At 41.7% G+C, this 18,668-nt stretch overlaps 1 protein-coding gene across 2 annotated transcripts in view; it reads left to right on the top strand.

Moving 5' to 3' along the window:
- Positions 1–18,668, top strand: part of hmcn2 (hemicentin 2) — a 52,911-nt gene that overhangs the window by 5,703 nt on the left and 28,540 nt on the right. For both annotated transcript variants that reach the window (XM_086076067.1, XM_086076066.1), the window contains exons 5-25: positions 872–1,043; positions 1,118–1,224; positions 2,014–2,134; positions 2,219–2,482; positions 2,595–2,739; positions 3,091–3,212; positions 4,365–4,637; positions 4,936–5,077; positions 5,342–5,469; positions 6,370–6,483; positions 6,563–6,721; positions 6,794–6,988; positions 7,474–7,569; positions 7,662–7,789; positions 8,272–8,416; positions 8,722–8,834; positions 10,535–10,694; positions 10,768–10,927; positions 14,494–14,621; positions 14,771–15,022; positions 15,359–15,442. In XM_086076067.1, coding sequence (XP_085932193.1) covers positions 872–1,043; positions 1,118–1,224; positions 2,014–2,134; positions 2,219–2,482; positions 2,595–2,739; positions 3,091–3,212; positions 4,365–4,637; positions 4,936–5,077; positions 5,342–5,469; positions 6,370–6,483; positions 6,563–6,721; positions 6,794–6,988; positions 7,474–7,569; positions 7,662–7,789; positions 8,272–8,416; positions 8,722–8,834; positions 10,535–10,694; positions 10,768–10,927; positions 14,494–14,621; positions 14,771–15,022; positions 15,359–15,442 — 3,208 coding nt within the window. The remainder of the gene's footprint in view (positions 1–871; positions 1,044–1,117; positions 1,225–2,013; positions 2,135–2,218; positions 2,483–2,594; positions 2,740–3,090; positions 3,213–4,364; positions 4,638–4,935; positions 5,078–5,341; positions 5,470–6,369; positions 6,484–6,562; positions 6,722–6,793; positions 6,989–7,473; positions 7,570–7,661; positions 7,790–8,271; positions 8,417–8,721; positions 8,835–10,534; positions 10,695–10,767; positions 10,928–14,493; positions 14,622–14,770; positions 15,023–15,358; positions 15,443–18,668) is intronic.

Below are 18,668 nucleotides of genomic sequence, written 5' to 3'. Positions count from 1 at the left end.
TATAAATGTCTAAAAATGTGTTGCGTTTGGCTCCTTGTCAAAAGGCTCGCTGCAGGTTTTCCTTTCCTTACAGATGCATTTACAACCACAATGCCTCACTATACAAGGTCAAAACAAATACTACACAGCAGTCGCTGGTTAAGCATTTGGAAGAGGGAGGACAGTGGGTCCATTGTGGCCACCGCAATGAGACTGCGTAATGTCGTGCTTTTTTTCTTTTTGTTTTTGCTGCTTCTGCTTTCATTTATTATACAGCAAAAGAAAACTGTAGTGAAGCACCTGTCTAAACTGTAATACTATAGTGTACAATGTTTTTTGTCTGGGGAGCTACAGACTGGGGTGGTTATAGGCTGCCGTGATGACTGTTTTTGCAATTGAATGTAATCGAGCCATCACAGATTGTTTTAGGCCTTTTCGAATCTATTTGGAACAAATTAGAAATAACTCGTTCAGCAGACAAATGGGAAATGCCTTTCTATAACTGATTAAGCAAATAGGGTTGGTTTTGTGAAACGCTTACACCACTACTTTCTATGCTGATGTACGAACGTCATGATTGATGACAGCTGTTATGCGGGAGACACTCTTGGGCATACAGACTTGAAAGTGATGAACATTTGAGGTAATCAGTTTTGTCAGCTGAGCTCTTTCAAAAATCAAACATCTAAGGAATACAGTTGCGATAATGAAGAAGAAAAGTCCAAAGATAGAGAGCAGACCGCTGCTTGGGCATGGAGCAGACTATCACGGAAAGGTCACGATCGCATCCTTCCTGTCTTTATCCTTTTTAGAGGAGAAACTTCACAGATAAAGTTTGACAGACCCCAGCATAAAATGTCATATTCTTACTGTGTTTTTCTCTGCTTGCTAGGTATTGAAGTGGGTCGAGGAGACTGTTCAGGCCATGAAAGTCCATTTACTGTCCTCAAATCATGACAGTGCCCAGGAGAACCTGTGGGAAGTGCCCTTTGACCCCAGCCTCCGTGAGGTCACTGTGTCACTCAGTGGACCTGCTCCACAAATTGAGCTCAGAGATCCCCTTGGTATACAACATAACAGTACAACAGAGTGTTGCCAAATATCAAACAGCTAAGTTTGGATTCTCGACTCTCTCCAGGTCATGTCGTCGGTGTTGAGCAGGGTCTTAAAGAGCTTCTGAACATTCCCAACTCTGCTCGTGTTGTTAACCTGAAGTTTCCCAGGCCTGGAACATGGAACTTGAAGGTACTACCAGTGTTGACGTTCTCGAGATTGGTCTTGGTCTCGAGATCACTTTTTAACTCATGCTCCCAAAAAACTTTTAAAAATGTCGTTCTATTTTAAATATTGTCATGGTCCCAAAAACGTATTCATAGGTTTTTTATGTTTTTATTTTATTTATGCTAGCACATAAAGAAGGCTTTGATGCAGCTTTGACCTGAAGAGGTCGCTTAAAGCAATGGTAGTTATTACAAAAACGGCCAACAGTTAGCAGCAGAGTATAAGAGATCAATCAGGGCCATATTGCAAAAAGCTCTTTTCCCCACTGTTTTAAACAGATTTATGAAGAATGATGAAACCTAGCTATATTCTAATGCTAATTGCTGCAAAACCGAAACAGATAGAAATATACTTTTATGTCGTGATGAAAGAATAGACTCTAATCTTTCTTTTGGTAGGTTGTTTTTATGTTTTTATAGCAATCAAACACAATATTCTGTGGGCCTTCAATTAAAATCCAGTAAAACAGCCGGGAGCGAAGGGGGTTGCTTCAGTGAAAATGGCTAGGAGTAAATGAGTTAAGGGTCTCGGTCTTGTCTCGGAATTGAAGGCATTTTTGCTTAATTTTGTCTCGTCTCTTGGACAGGGCGCACTCATGATTTATGATGAAGACCCTTTTTTGTTGTGATTTTTCTTTGATATAAACAGTATTGGTCTCAATATTCTATAGTCTCAATAATGTCTTGGTCTTCTTTAGTGTGGTCTTGACTACAACACTAGGTACTAGCTCATAGTTTTGCTTTCATCCTAAAGGTGAGCTGTGCTGGTCGTCATACCCTGAGGGTCACAGGAGTCAGCAATCTGGACTTCCGGGCTGGCTTTTCAAGTGTACCCGTTCTCGAGTTCAACCACACTAGGGAGAGGCCAATAAAAGGTTCTGCTAGTGTTTCTGTAAACTATTCATCTGCCAAAGACCACACAGGGAAATGAATGTTGGATGGATTTGTATACTTTCCAGGACTGCCAGCATATATTTTGCTAAAATGCACAGGCCTGAAACCTCCAGGTCGACTGAGTCATGTAGAGCTGATATCTGGCTCAGGACGTTCCCTGCGCACCATCCAGGTGCCTTTGCCCTCTGACCTTGGCCAACAAGGGCTGTGGAGTGTCCCAGAGATGCGCACCCCTTCTCAAAGTTTCTTTATCAAGGCAATGGGTAGAGACGAGGAGGGCTATCGCTTCCAGCGACTGTCGAGTGTCTCGTATACCAACATCGTTCCAGGTATGACTTGTATTCCTCCCTTCACACTTGTCTCCTTTGCTATGCTGCAAAGGTTCCCACTCCTCATCAGTCTTCCTTGTGGCCTTTAACCTTTGATTCCTCCCTTGTGTAGCTCCCCCAGCTGTGAACATGCCTGATGTGGTGAAGGGAATCTACATGCAGCCTGCTCTGATTCACTGTTCGGTGGAAAGCGACCTACCCTACAGGCTAAGATTTACCAGAAGTGGAAGGACACTGGGGGGGGAGAAGTTCTTCCAGTAACTTTCCTTTTATAACTTCTGAGAATTTGTTAAATTATCACTTTAGAACTTTCTGTTCTTCTAATAAGATAATTATATCCACCACACATATTATTGGCAGTGAGTAGGCTTGGAATTCGTTAGCATGATTAGCTCATGTCTCAGAGAGCAAGATCAGAGTGTATATTCGCTTGTCTTGATTAATTAATAATGTATCCATGTGTATCGAGCTCAATGCTCTGGTTTGAATTACCTGAGATTTACTTGTGGTGAAAATTCCAGTGTGAGATTCTAACTGATTGTGACGTGAAATAAGATCTGGTTGCTACTGTTGTGCTCAGTCACTGAACCAAACTTGTCTTGTATCAGGAAATCTGCCACTGCATCATGGGAGATTGACCATGCTTCAGCAAAGGATGAGGGCTTCTATGAGTGCATAGCGCAGAGTGGGGCAGGACAAGGACACGCTTTAACCCAGCTGACTGTTCGAGGTACTGCACAACGTTTACATGAAAGCACTACGGGAGATTGACTTGATTTGGGTTTAAACTGATCCTGAGGGTGGTAACCCTTGTGGCTACTTGCTGTAAGTTAACAAATGTCTGTATGAAGACAAGACAAACATCGGTGATGTTTATTATGATTTGCATGTAGCCTGCTCAATGACTAAATGGATGCCAGACAATAATACTTCAACAATTGTACATTTAGAGATGATTAATTAATTAATTCCAATTTGATGTTTTTTTAAATATCCCAAACATGTGTTAAACATGCCAACTTTTTGAAACAAGGACGTCAGGTACCCTATGCAATAAAAGGGTGATACTGTATGGATCTGTTTTCTGGCAGGATTCAAATAATTGAATCCTGTGTCTTGTAGTTTTTACTGCAGTGCTTCTCAAGCCCCATCCAACCCCCCCCCCCCTCCACACACACTTTTTTTTGCTTGCGTACGCCCAAACCTTATTGTCATAGCATGAGTACCCAAACCTCATGCGTGTGATGATTCTCCAAAAGTAGAACATACCACAACTGATTCTTAAATGAAAATTATTTCAATTATTCTTTTTAACTCAATCAAAAATATATGTTGCCGTGAAAATAAATATATACAGTAATATAAAAAAATATTAATCAAATAATGAATATGACTGCCTTTTTATTTGTTCATTCATTCATTTTCCGTACCATGTTGGGTTTAAATAAGTAAATAAATAAATAAATACATACATAAATAAATAAATAAATGTTAACATTCTTCTGTTATAATTTTTGGAACAGACCCGTGGGCTACTCACGTTATCCTGTTGGACTAAACTAGTACCCTTGGCACCATTGCTTTATTTATTTATTTCTTTCTTTTCTTCTTTCTTTCTTTCTTAGGACAATGCATGTTAAGAGGAGGCTCCTCCTCAGTGTGTAACTCACCCTTCCCTTCCCCTCTAGTTAATCGAGAAATTTAAGGCAATTACCTTTAACTCTATACACAGCCAATTATATTGTGCCCTGCTTAGACTTTCCCCAAGCATGCTGAAGTCAAGTTCCCATACAATATTCTTTCACGTTGCACTTGTTTCAAGTTTTTATTTTTTAAATGTCTTGTTCCAAGCTATTATTTTGTTCTGTATCTTCTAAAACAGAGCCTCCTCCTGTACTCAAGCCAGCAGTCAATGTGACTTCCTTAGTGGGAAGTGTGGCTGTGCTGTCCTGCAAGGTCGAGGGCTCCATGCGTTACAACTTGACGTGGCATCGAGCAGGTCGCGCCATCCGAGCTCGTTCAGGCAGGGTGAGGCTGCTGGCCAACTCGTCGCTGCAGATTAGCGGTGTGCAAATTCAGGATGCTGGCGATTACCACTGCGTGGCCTCAAACGCCCATGGAGACACCAGAATCACTGTCTGGCTCTTCGTCCCAGGTACGCTCCGATCACACTCCAATGGGCATCTGTTTAAATACTTAACATACTGGGCCTCCTGGTTCCTGTTGGGACGCAGTCATCTGGTTTCCATTACTGGTTGAGCCATCCTACATTCGGATTTAGCCACATAACCTTGTCAGAAAATGTTTCTCATGATACACGTTAAAAAATTGTGGTTTCGATTGTGGCATGGCTTCTGACTTTACTGTTTAATTTGTTAAATATTAAATGACACAGTACTAACAACTAAGGCCACAAGTAACTATCAGCCTTCTTCGACTCATTTGGACTGCAGAGGCACCTTCTGTGGCACTTCACCCCCAGAGCCAGGTCTTTTCCCGAGGGGATGAAATCCGCCTTGTCTGCTCCGCATCCGGCTCTCCCCCTCCTCTGCTCTCCTGGAGCCATGGAAACACGCTCCTTGCTAATCGGCCAAGGTAAGAGGACTCTCAACCCACTCAACACCTCCGGCACAAAGGACTCATTACATTCCACTCTAGCTACAAGAGAGATTGCCACATCCTGTTTGAATCATTGTTCTGGTATAAAGATTGTTTTGCCAAATACTGTTTTGAGGCAAAAATAGATTACTTGACACAAGAGAAAGAAAAATGTTCTCCACAAATGTTTGTTTTGCTGTACATCTGCACATGTAATCAGTGTTAGACAACATTGTGAATTCTGCCAATTACCTGACGTAGGTTGAAGCTACACCAGAAAGGAGTTTTGACCATAACGGGGGCTTTCCCAGAGGATGCTGGAAACTACACATGCCTGGCAAGCAATGTGGCTGGGACTGCCTTACAGTCTGCCTTACTTACTTATGCAGGTATCTAAGTATCTTCTGTCTTCTTTCCGTTACTAAGAATAAATTCCTGATTCAGATTCAAAGGATTTAAAACAAATAAGCTTTAAGTAAAGCTTTGTAGTGACTATGGCCACATTCTTTCTCACATCAAATGATAATTACTTTTCTTTCTTTTTTTTAAAACTCAAATTTACCGTTAAATTTCAGTTTTATGTCACCAGGAAACCATAACATTGACCAATTGTCAATATTGTTTCTAAAAATCCTTTTTAACAATATTGATCTGACAAGGCAATGAGAACACTGTAAATTATAAATATACAGTATTAAGCCCCCTCAACTAATGTGGTTCTGTTGACAATGATATTAATTACTGTGAGCTTGGACTTGGTATTCGTCATGTTACGACAGTGTAGAAATTTCTGCCTTTTAACCAATAACAGCATTGGTGCTTTAAAAAAAGAAGAAGAAAGAAATTCAGAAATGTTGGCAGCCAATAAGAGATTAATTTAAAGCAGTGTTCTTTAACTACAGGAAACTATTTATTAACTACGTATTTATATAAATAATTTGTTGATCGCTCACTGCTCGTCCTGGTTCCTTTCATATTCTTAGAAAAAGTTTTATAACCACTGTGTTTTGCATTCTTTAGAGTAATTAATAATATTAATTATGAATTAAACCTTTGCCGTGTTTTTGAATGAACAATTAAGCCTACTATACTACACTATTTTAATATTGGTCATGATGGTGGTGTTTGGAGAGCTATTTTTGTTTGTTCGAGAGCCACAGTATTACATCATTAAAGTACGTTTTTGGTTTCCACTTTTGGCTCATGAATGTAAACAAAAACCTTTGTAGAATCTTAGAAGCCTTTGAAATAAACCTTAACTACATCTGAATCTTGCTGTTTTATGTCAGAGGTGCCTATCATAACAGTGGTGCAGCAGGTCCTACTCGTCGCTGTTGGGGGTGATGCTACTCTAGAGTGTAGGGCCAGTGGAACCCCCCTTCCTCTTGTACATTGGTTTAAAGGTACCTTGCAGCATAACCTGGTTTGATACATCAAAATACAAAGAAAGAATTGGAGCTCAATTTTATTCTGTATTTCCAGGGAAACTTGAGGTGGGCTCCGCCCCCTTTGTTGAGCAGGATGTCCACCGCGGGACGCTGCACATTCGAGGGGTACAGGAGGTAGATGCTGGTCAATACAGCTGTGTGGCCAGCAGCCCCGCTGGGACCTCCACTGGTACAGTCAGTCTAGAGGTTGGAGGTAAGACCAGACTGCCTTCTAAGTCAAGTCAATCAAAGCAAAATGGATCTCTGATCACTTTTCGCACCACAGTGGGACCTTTGTTCTCGGAGACGCCGGTTGATATGGCGGCTAATGTAGGGGAAAACATCACCCTTCCCTGTGTGGCTCGAGGTGTCCCGAAACCAATCGTGACCTGGTACACTCAAGATGGCAGACAAATTCTCGCAAGGACAGAAAATCACAGTAGAAAAACGCAGCTGGAGAATGGATTCCTTCTGATTCAGAGTGAGTTAGAGCATCAGTAAAATAACTTCAGGATTCCCTTGCACTGGCATGTGAAGGATTGACAATTTATAAATCAACAAAACAAAATCTCATTGATTAGTACATTAAATAGTCCTTGACAATGGCATGTCATGACTTTATTTTTATTAACCTGTATTTATTTAAGGATACACATATATCTTACTCTAGGTGCAGAATGTCTTGTCATGGTCATGTCACACTTGAGCTGAATAGCATGTTCATCTGCTAGCATGACAGACCGGGACGTGTGTCAGCAAGATGACAGCACAGCCAAACTCATTAATCCTGTTCGTCTCCATTTTTAACTCCTAATTACAGCGCAGTCAAACCAATTGGATCACTTGTTATTGAAGTGCTGCTTCTTTTTCCCTTATATAATTTGTAGAGTTGCTGCTTATCTCAGCGGTGCAGAGGGTGCTGTGTTGTTGTATTTGAAGCATCATTCATGTTCAAATTTACTTCAGGTGTCTGGCTGGATGATGAAGGGCTGTACACCTGCGAGGCCAACAACCAGTTTGGAACCATCAAAGCTGAGGCCAGAGTTAGCGTCACTGGACTGGGTAGGCTTGTCTAGTGTGTGATTCGACAAAGTGCAAACACTTGGACCGGCTACAACTTGATTAATATGTTCATTCAACAATTACAATTGCAGAGCCTCCTCTCTTAGCTCAAGGTGCCCCCATTATTACCACTGGCATCGGACAGTCCCTGAGTATCCCATGCATGCTTCTGGATGGAATTCCTCTCCCGGAAAGACACTGGTCACTGAATGGGAAAAAGGTAAGATGTAGTATGCAATTGCAAACAGAGGTGGCAAATCCAGGTCCATAAAGTAAAAACCCTGCCACCGTTTGGCTTTAACCCCAGGTGCTAGCTATCATGCAGAGGTGGGCATCGAGGGCCGCAGTCCTGCAGGTTTTGCATGTTGCCCTTCTCCAACACAGCTGATATATGATCAGCTCATCAGGAAGCTCTGCATAAGCCTGATAACGATCCTGTTGATTGGAATCAGCTTGTGTTGGAAGCGAGAAACCTCCAAAACCTGCAGGACTCCGGCCCTCGAGGACCGAGATTGCCCACCTCTGAGCTAGAGCTATCTCCCATGGTGCTCGTTTAGCTGCTAGGGAGCTAGCTAGCTAGCATAAATGATAAAGCCAAACTGTGGTTTCTGGACCTGGATTTGCCACCTCTGTCTGCAAACAATTTATTACAGTAACATACAGTCTTTATTGTGTGACATTTGTTTTTGTTACTCCGCAAAGGTTCAATTAAATGGGAGAATGTTTGTGAGGAGTGATGGAAGTTTGTATATTGAAAGAGCGGTCCCAGAAGATGCTGGGGAATATGTTTGCACTGCAGTGAATGTAGCAGGCTCTATGAACATCACAGTGAGCTTGGAGGTTCATGGTAAGTAGTCTTCTGTTTTAGACTCCAAATAGATGTGAAGAAAAGTTGTTATAGAAAACAACTTTAATTCAGGGGCCTGGACACCTGCTGTCGGCGTTGGGAGAGGCTTTAATTTGCTGCATGCTCTGAGCAGTGGATTCATTTTGCTAATAAGAGGATAATGACAGACAAGCCAGATTATAGTTCATCAGTTTGTAATGAATAAATGCCTGAAGTACCAATACAGTTGGCCTTCTAAGGCCAGTGAGATTTGTGAGGTGCCAAGCAAATCGTCAGCTGTGCTTTGTGGCCTACTTTATTCACAGTGCCTCCAGAGATCAACGCTGGGCCCTACCACTACATAGCCAACGAGGGTGTAGCCATCACATTGTCATGTGAGACGAGTGGCGTTCCGAAGCCAGTTGTGGTCTGGTCCAAGGTAGGAGTTTGATTTTTTTTCTATCTGGCTGCATTTATTCCTTGGCTGACTGACTGCTGACTTACAACTTACATTTAAACAAAGCGCTCAATTAAACATGACAGAAATGTAAGCTACATTTTCTCAAAGAGTCACTTGTAGTATTTGTCAGTATTTTGCAATCCAGTTCAGAGAGTTCCCCAAATCTTGCACTGTGAGAACACTGACAATATTTTGTTAATTGCCTGACCATGTTGCACAGCATGAACCTTGAAGTAAGCTGCTGTTTGCCATTCAATGCACTATTCAGAAACTCCCCACAGTTGACTGGGGATCAGTCCAGGTGTCTGCCTTTTGCCTTAAGTCTGCTAGAGTCGATCCAGCCGCTAACCTTGAACAGGATAAGCCATATAGAAAATGATGGAACGAATGGGTTACATATTCCCAACATATCAAATAGCGGTTTATTGCCTTAGGTTTCCTAATTTCTTTGCCAAGTTCTTGTTCATATGACATTCTTTAAATACATTTGACTCAATATTATCAATTGTATTCTATCATTTAATTGCTGTCAGAATTGTGGGGCATGTGGCTTCACAATCAAAGTTTATAGTTTTGAAACTCAGCTTGGACCTTTTTGAGTCTCCGAGTTGTGATGAGACATGTGAGCCACTTGTTCCACCATACTGATATTTCACACAGTATTATTTAGCAGTGAATGAATCAATAAATTAAAATGCATGAATTAAAGGCAATCTAAGAAAGTGGCTCTTAACCTTGGTTTGATCGAATCCCAAGGGTTTGGCAGAGGTGAAGACACACACCCAACTGAAATAATTTGTGATGATATGCCTCGCTTGGCCATCATTAGCTGCAGGGGATCACGCTACATTGCTTAGCACTGGGTTCCATTTTAGGAAAACAGCGGTGGTTGTTTCAAAGTGCTCAATGAATACAGATTTGAGTTGAATTGAGTTGAGTGAATAGTCAGCCATCTTAACTGCATGATTTGCAATGCCAAGTTGAACATTTATAGTCCAACACAACTAGCTATCTAGCAAAACTTAGTTGCAAAGAGATGGGGAATACAAGAACACAACACTTTCTGAATTTTAGGTGAACAAAGCCGGGTTCGATTTTTCAATAAGTAGGCTTCAGTGAATGTGCATAGGAAACTGATGGGGTTCAGTACCTCCAACATGGTTAAGAACCACTGATCTAACAGTTGTTTGTTACAACAGTCAAATACTCCCCTTTTAACAGCACTCACAAGTCTTGTGTAAAATCCCAATCAAGATGTTTATGTTGTATTTGTACATGACTTTTATGGTTCTTATTGCACCCATGACTGCAACATGTTCAGGCTCTATGCTTTTTGCACTGTTATCATTTTGTACAGCTTTCAAGTCTCTAAAACATAAATGTTGTACAAAGGCTTACAAATGTCTCATCAGGGCTTTGAGCCAGATATCTTTTTTACTTGCTTCTTCCTAAACAGTTTTATCAGCCTGCATGCTGCACAGTCAAATTCTTGATTGCCGTATTCTCCTCGACAGATAAGGGTGACTTTGTAAAAGCTGTTTAGTGTTCAAAGCAAGTAGAAATTCAGTTGCCGGCATTCTATGTATGTATGTTCATACTGAAGATAGAGAGCAGGTTAGATGGGAGCCTCGCACTTTTATTAAGAACTATTGTGGTTTTCATACTTGCTATTTGTTTAGGGAAGGCAACCTCTACCTCGGGACAGCTCCTCGCTTCAGGCTGACCCCAATGGATACCTCCACATCCCTCACCCCACCACTGACAATTCAGGAATCTACGTCTGTACTGCCACTAGTCCTGTGGGTTACGCTAGTCGAGAAATCCAGCTCAGTGTTAACAGTAAGACCGCAGTCACCCCAATGCAGCAGTTTTCCTGAGAGCTCACACTCACAGTTGCTTCCATTTTCCCCAGCAATGCCGAGAATAGTGGGTGTGAGTGACCATGACGACATCATCAAAATGGCTGCAGAGGTGGGAACAGAGGTAGTTCTACCTTGTGAGGCCCAAGGGAGTCCGTCACCACTTGTCACGTGGAGCAGAAATGGCCACCCCATCCCCCCTGTCACAGCAGGGTAAGTGGAAGGTTTTTACATCACTATGGCAACACTGTCATGTGTACTGAAAGACAAAGGTTCTCACCATGCTATACGTCTGATCTATGCCTGCCATTCATTACTCCTGGAGTTTTTAGTGATGCCTTTTTAAAGCTCAGCTTGGCAGTCTGCAGGGGGGCTGTGTGTAGTAACCTTGACTTGCTAGCTAAACTGAGGTGGAACATCTGGTCCCGCATGGCTTGCATTCATGTGTGGTCACGCTGGCTGCAGACAGGCAGACCGACTCAGTACACAGACAAGATAGAAGACAGATCCCTCCGACTCAATGGGCCGAGAGGAGGATGACAAGGGAGTTGAGATCTGCTGCGGTGACTCAAATGCAGTATGGCTTGTCTATGCGGCCGGGAAGAAAGGAAATGTGGGTGGTGGTGTGGGGGATGCCAGGAAGAGGGGAAGAAAACTAACTGACAGAGAAGAGATACAAGCCCCGTCTGCCTGAAGTTGGGAATCCCTGGGGTGCATTCGCAATAAAACAACATGCTGACTCTTTACTCGTCCTGTCTGACGAGTATAACATATCTCTGTGAACAACCCCCATACGGGCCCATGCTCTGCAAATGGAGCCACTGCAGACACGCACAGCACAGAGGAGACAAGCAGGGTGCTGATTGTTGCATCATGTAAATTAGGAGGTGGGCAGATTTCTATCCATCCAAGCTGCATGGTGAAGACACAGCTATTGTGGTCTGGTGCTTTGAGACCAAACCCTTACCAGGTGATCTTTGCATCAGACAGTGTACATCAATGAATGTTTACATGCGGTCAATAACCCTTCAATACCCGAATATTGCCAATACTGTATTACGGTTTTGAAAGGCCATGTACATATGCCCATAAACCCGATTATGCTTTATTTGGGTTTAAAAAAACAAAACAGAACAAGATCCCTGGGTTACCCCTTTTCTAATTTGGTCATATAAAGGCAATTGGGTTACCTTATTTGAACAGATCTTTGGTTTGTGTTCTGCACACGTCCAATTTGAAAGAAATATTGGTCTTTTCACGACAGGAACTACTTGCATGTTTGGCGGCCATCTTACATTGCCATTCGCTAAACGAGCCTAACTTGAAGACATCGGTTTCTCTGTGGCATTTTCATGTTATTTTCAGTCTCTATGGTGAAAGTGCCACAGTGTGTATATATTAGGGATGGGCAAATACAGATACCAGCCTTATTCTAAGGTATCGGTACTTGTGACAGTGGTCGATAATGATATAACTAAAAATTGTAAATTAGATGAATCAAAAGGTATCATTAATTTCATGCAATTTTATGAAAAAATACTATATTGGAATATATAGTGTTCACCTTACATGAGTACACCGCCTTCGAAAACTTTAATTCAATATCTCAATCAACACAACAATTTTCAAAATTTTGACAAAATGTTTTCTGTAGAATATGCACTTAACTCACAACATGAAAGTAAGGTTGATAATAGAATGTATAGATTACAAAATCTTAAATTTAATCAAATTACCTAATGCAAAAAATGAATGCATCCCACAACAAAAACGACTACACCTAGTATTTTTTATGACCTCCATGACTTTTATGGATAGCAACATCTGCTATAGGCCTGGAATTAACAAGTTGTCAGTCTTTTTCTCGGGGTCTACTTATTTGCGCAAAATGTTCTTCAAAAATTTGTTGAAAAAATTAGTTAAAAAAAAAAAACTTTTTTGTGTGTACTAATTTACACATTTTGTTTGCAATCAATGGTCCACATTTGTGGGAGTATTTTGTTGTATAGTATTCCATACAAAGTCTTGATTCTGAAAGAAAATTGAAAGTGTTTTTACAATTCTGTTGGTGTACTCATTTATGCTGAGCAGTGTAGGTCTTCCGATAAAATTATCTGTCTTTTTTTTTTTTTTGATGGGTCAAATTTTCTGTATCAAAATAACTAGTGGTGGTACTTGGTATCGGTATTGATGACTACTCGGTCATGATGCACATATATGCGTGTATATACATATGTGCGTCTGGCGCACAACCCACCAGAAATACGCAAGCAGAGGTATACAAAACAAAAATAACAAAACCACAGAACCACACTTTTGGAGCAAGGAAGAAACCAACTACTTCATTTGTGTGGTGAGTGACATGAATACGTGTTTTATTGACCGTAGAAAGTCAAAAGCGGAAAAAAAGAGTGATGTTCTCTGTGTGTCACAATATGTCCACCTACACATGTAATTGGGTTATCCCGAATGTTTCAGAAAATCTGAATTTTGACATTAACCTGAATATTGACTGCATGTAAATTGTAAACATAGTCAACGTGGGGACTGATGGGCGAGCTAAAGGGGGTGTCCTGTCCTGTCCTGTCCTGTCCTGTCCTGTCCTGTCTGTTTTAGCTCGTGTAACCCTGCAAAGCAACATTTTGCACACAGCGCCGTCGCTTGGCGCCTCAAATGTCGCTGTTTTTCTTCACACGATTGTAGGACCTGGGGTAAACTGTGATAAGCCACAGCATGGAGTAACAAACCATTTTTGCTTCAAGCTTATTTCCACTGAAATAAACATGTTATTGTTATAATTCAGTTGCCTAGCAAAAGCACTTATCTACCATAACTGGGAGAGGTCTATTTACATTTGTGTGTATTTTGCATTTATACAACTCCACTTTGATGCTGTTCAGATGAACACAAACTCTTTTCAAGTTACTAAGCAGCATTTCACTCCCTCGAAATGTTAAACAGCTGGGCATGTTTTAGCCACAAAGCATACTTGTTGCTCGCCTCTGACAGGCGAACTAATGGCTACATTTGCATTAGCTTTTCTCAAGCAGATGCCACAGTGTTGTACATGCATCTAGCACCACAGTCAGGCCTTTCTTCAAATCAAATCACCCGTGACGCCGTAGTAATATACTTAACACACTGTAGAATTCCATTGATGTTGGCATCCCTCTGACCTTTCCCAGGGTGACTTCATCAACTTAAACTCTGGCTACCCTTTTACACCGTAATTACCTTGGACAATGGTAACAAGTCACAGGGGAGGTCACTCGAGCCTGGAGGAAGTCTGCATTCCACTTTCTTTTTTTAGACCTTAGATTTGCCACTCAGGGCGGCACACAGTCACCACTCAAACTCATGTTTTTTTTTTCTTGGCATCCAAACTATGAAAAAGGCCCTATCATCACTTCACAAACTATTTCTATGGCAGGTTCTATTTTCTATCCACTTTGTGTCTCCTTAGTACTCGTTATCTACAGTAGCACAATGCCCAAAGGCCCAGGCCTTTTAACCTATAAGACGTACATCCACTATATTTTAAGGTTACAAATGTTCTTGAAAAAACAATCTAACTAGAGAAAAAAATATTTATTTTAAATAGGAAAATGTCATTTTAGTCTTACAAAGTTTCTAGCAAAATCAAGGGAATTTGATGATGAGTTTTTTCTTCCAAACAGGCTAATTTCCATTTCCATTAATAGAAAATAGATCTTCACTGACTCATTAAATGTTGTGTTTTTGTGTTATTTCTTTGCCCTTCACCCTTTACCATTCCCCAGGTTCACTGTTTTACCCTCAGGCTCCCTGAAGATAACTGATGTACGCCTCATTGATAGTAAACTATACACTTGTACTGCAGAGAACCCAGCCGGCAATGTGTCCTTAAGCTACAATTTACACATCCAAGGTAACTTTGTGGGCCTTTAAGTATCAAGTCAGAGATCACTGTCGTGTTGGTAAAATTCATGATAAAACTCCATTTCTCTCCTAACTGTTAAATTATGAATAGATATCGTAAAGCATTTGTTAAGGTTATTCTTTTGTTTGTTTTTTCAGCCAAGCCCAGGATTCAGCCCGCACCCCCTCTATTGAAAGCTCTGGTTGGACAAACAGTCATGCTCCCATGTGTGGTCCAGGGAGAGCCGAGCCCAGAGGTCAATTGGTTTCACAATGGTCTTCCTGTTGGGATCAAGGACACGTCACCCCTTAGGATCCAGCAGGTCAGCCTGGCTGACAAAGGAACTTACCAGTGCGTGGCTCGGAACAGCGCTGGACAGGAGACTTTGGAGATCAAGCTGGAAATTCTTGGTGAATTCCTCTAGTTATGAATTTCTCATGCTGCATTTTCCAACCTCAAGATAAGCCCCAAGTCATGGCTTATTGGGCCACACAAAAGAGTAAAATGCTATAAGTCATTCAAGCAGGAACCCAATATCTTCGGACAAAATATTTTGATTCATGTTTGTTCCAATGAATACATGGTTAGTTCAAATGAATATGCCATGTTATGTAATTCATTTTTCATTTGAAGTTTGTGTTCTGGAGAGGAATCAAATGTGTGACTTGAAACTTTGGTCTGTCGTGAGACCGCTGTGGCTTTTTAAACCCTTTCTCAGTCTTTTGACTCTGTTTGTGTTCCCACAGAGGCCCCGTTTTTTGCAGAACCAGGAGATGCAGTCATGGAGAAAATAGCGAACAGCAAGGTTGTCATCCCCTGCGCTGCTGAAGGTAAAAAAAAAAAGAAGAATGAAACATTCACACGTAAATCAAATATTAGGTTATTAAACTGTAGGGCTACATTTGTTGCAGCATCCTTGTACTCATTAAATAGTTGTATCATTATTCTGACACCTTAGAAACACTGTTGCCTTTGTCTTAGTTCACTGATTCTTTGTGAATAAATTAGCCTTCAGGTGTGATGTAGTGAGCGTTCCATTTCCTGTCATGAACACTCAGGGTTGGGAGGTTTACTTTTAAAATGTATTCTATACAGTTAGTATTTAGTACTTAAAAATGTAGTAAGTAATGTAATCCAAGAACTATAATATTAAAGTAATGTAACTTGATGACTTCAATCGATCCATTTTCTTCCGCTAATCTGGTTTTGGGTGGCGGGGAACCCTTCGTCCAACACTTTCGGAGGAACTCCAAGACATTCCCAGGCCAGCTGGGAGACATAGTCTCTCCATTGTGTTTTGGGTACGGGAGCGAGCTTGGAACACCTCACCAGGTGTCCAGGAGGCTTCCTAATCAGATGCCCGAGCCACTTCATTTGGCTCCTCTCAAATATACTCCATAGACCTCCCCAAGGGACACAGTCCTCAAAACACATCTAGACTAGTTGGGTGGACTCCCATGCAACATTGGGGACCCTGCCGAGGGCATAGGGTTGGTCTACTGTTACATTGCCAGAATAAAAAAAGCACATTGATCCTCCTGAATCTGAAATTCGACTCCAGCATCCCTGAATAGACCTTACCAGGGAGGCCCCCCTGTGGTACCCCATTTTAAAAAGGGGAAAATTTGCCAATCCAGAGAAGAACGTGCTTCCCCGATGTTCAGGTGATTTTATAGAGGCGTGTCAACCAGGACAGTCCAACGAAATCCAGAGCTTTTAAGAACTCTGCAGGTCCCATTCGCCCCCTGGGGCCCGCCAGGGTGACGTTTCATATCTCTTGAGCCAGTTTCTGTATCCGCCAAGGTCCCTACCTCCGGGCATCGCCCAGCTCATATTGGACCCGGCCCCTATGGATCCTCCCACACAGAAGGCGCTTTCACACCAAAAAGCCCAAGAACTTAGAATTCCTGGTACAGACAGTTCCTGGTTCTTAAGAGGTTTTGTTTGGCTCACTCGTTAACACACGGCAACAGTGGGTAAGGTAGTTTGAAACTAGTTTGCCCAGCATGATGTAGTAAAGAAACAAGCTGCACTACTCCTTGCAGAATCACGTACAGTTGAGCATGTATTTGTCACCTTGCAAAAGTTAACTGTACAGTATAATTTGTCTTGCTAAGGCAGTTGAAAACTGATTATAATGTGCAATGCCATTCATGCTGCAGACAGTATTTGAAGCAGTGATATATAGTGTGGGGAAAATGAAGCTTCATGAAGCACTTGTGATATTTTTTGACTCCCCTAGATGGTACTCTTGGTTTAAACATAAAGGCTAGTGCAAAGGAAATTGATTACATTTCCACTGCATCTTTCAACCAAGAGTGGCATCTAGAGGAGTAAAAAAATATCACAAGTGCTTCATGAAGCTTCATTTTCCCATCACTAGTGATATATACTAATGTGGATTTAAAAAAGTTTTTACATTATACACATAATACACCCGTTTGCCTGTCATGGAACTTTAAATCACCGTAACACTCTGCTGTCTGCAACCTGACTGGCATTGCAAATACTATACCTAAATCGGATGAATAAAGGTTAAATAAATACACGACTTAGTCGATAACTCAAGTTTTTAATCTTTTTAAATGTTTGCATGGCAAGGTTTTGTGGGGTAAAATAGAACAAATTTAAGATTTCAACAGTTTATTTGTGCACATAAAAAAAGCAAAGCCAGAAGCCGGGCTACATTTTCAGTGCATGTCCGAAACCTGGAGGACATCTGTCTGGCCATAATTTTTTGTCTTGGCGAGTTCCTGGCTTGCAATGTCCATTTCACTGACTGAATCTATCCCTTGTGCGCTTTCCTGTTGACATAGAAATGCAAAATTAATAAGAGTTGGCAATACAAGTACTACTAGTTACTGAAAGTAAAATGTCTTACCGACACAGGTGGACACTGAATGAGGGCTGCTGCTTGGTAGCATGATGATGAGCTTACACTTGTGCCCGCATCGGAAACGTCAACATGTCCATCCACAACAGCTGTAAATTAAAACACATCCAGAAAAAATGTCACAGATTAGTATTAGATGATATGTCTGTGATGTCTGCATACATTTGCATTTAATCTTCAACAGTTGGCTTCTTAATATTTATTCAGGTGCATTTTTTAAAATGTGCAATACATTTTGTTTAAAATGGGGGCCGAATCCACAGAAAACCCAGAAAAATATTTTTGTTGAGTATACATTGTGATCGTTTACCTCTTAAAAAGGAATCCTAAGGAATAATCCAAATTGATAATTACTTATTCCTTCTTCTCTCTAACTGTAATGGAATAAGGCGGCACGGTGGTTGACTGGTTAGCACGTCCGCCCCCCTAGTGCTGAGGACGTGAGATCGAGTACCGGGCTTCGGCCCTTCCTGGGTGGAGTTTGCATGTTCTCCCCGTGCTTGCGTGGGTTTTCTCCGGGTACTCCGCTTTCCTCCCACATTCCAAAGACATGCATGGAAGGTTAATTGACCACTCCAAGTTGTCCATAGGTGTGATTGTGAGTGGGGATGGTTGTTCGTCTCTGTGCGCCCTGCGATTGGCTGGCAACCAGTTCAGGGTGTACCCTGCCTATTGCCCCAAGCCAGCTGGGATAGGCTCCAGTGCCCCCCCGCGACCCTTGTGAGGACAAGCGGTTAAGAAAATGGATGGAACGGAATGCAAGTATTATTATTTTTTTTTTTTTTCCTGATCACAAAACACTGGTACATGTATGTCGTTATATCCCAAGCCTGCCAACACATTGCATGTAGTTTTCATCAGCAGAATATCCAGTGGATACATACTTAAATATGACTTGCGAAAAAGTAGTATTTATGTGGTTCTGGTCTTGGGCCATGGTAACCTGCTCACCCTTAAGAGGAGAAGGTGAGGGCCGTGTCTAATGTGAAACAACAGCTGGAACATCCGCCTCCGTGAGCCGCATCTGCTTTCGTCTGCATCTGGGCCTGCTGGGAGAGGAATCCTAATTACAGGTTGCAGCAAACAGATAAAGGGCATGCATGTACTGTATGTCTGAGGTGCACCATGATGCACAGAAAAAGGCAGTTGAAGTCACCTACCCC

This window comes from Leptonotus elevatus, chromosome 5 (genome assembly GCF_054856555.1).
Source record: "Leptonotus elevatus isolate MCC_2025b chromosome 5, RoL_Lele_1.0, whole genome shotgun sequence".
Taxonomy (NCBI): domain Eukaryota; kingdom Metazoa; phylum Chordata; class Actinopteri; order Syngnathiformes; family Syngnathidae; genus Leptonotus; species Leptonotus elevatus.
Note: the sequence above shows the minus strand (reverse complement) of the source record. Positions and strands in the feature narration are given on the sequence as shown.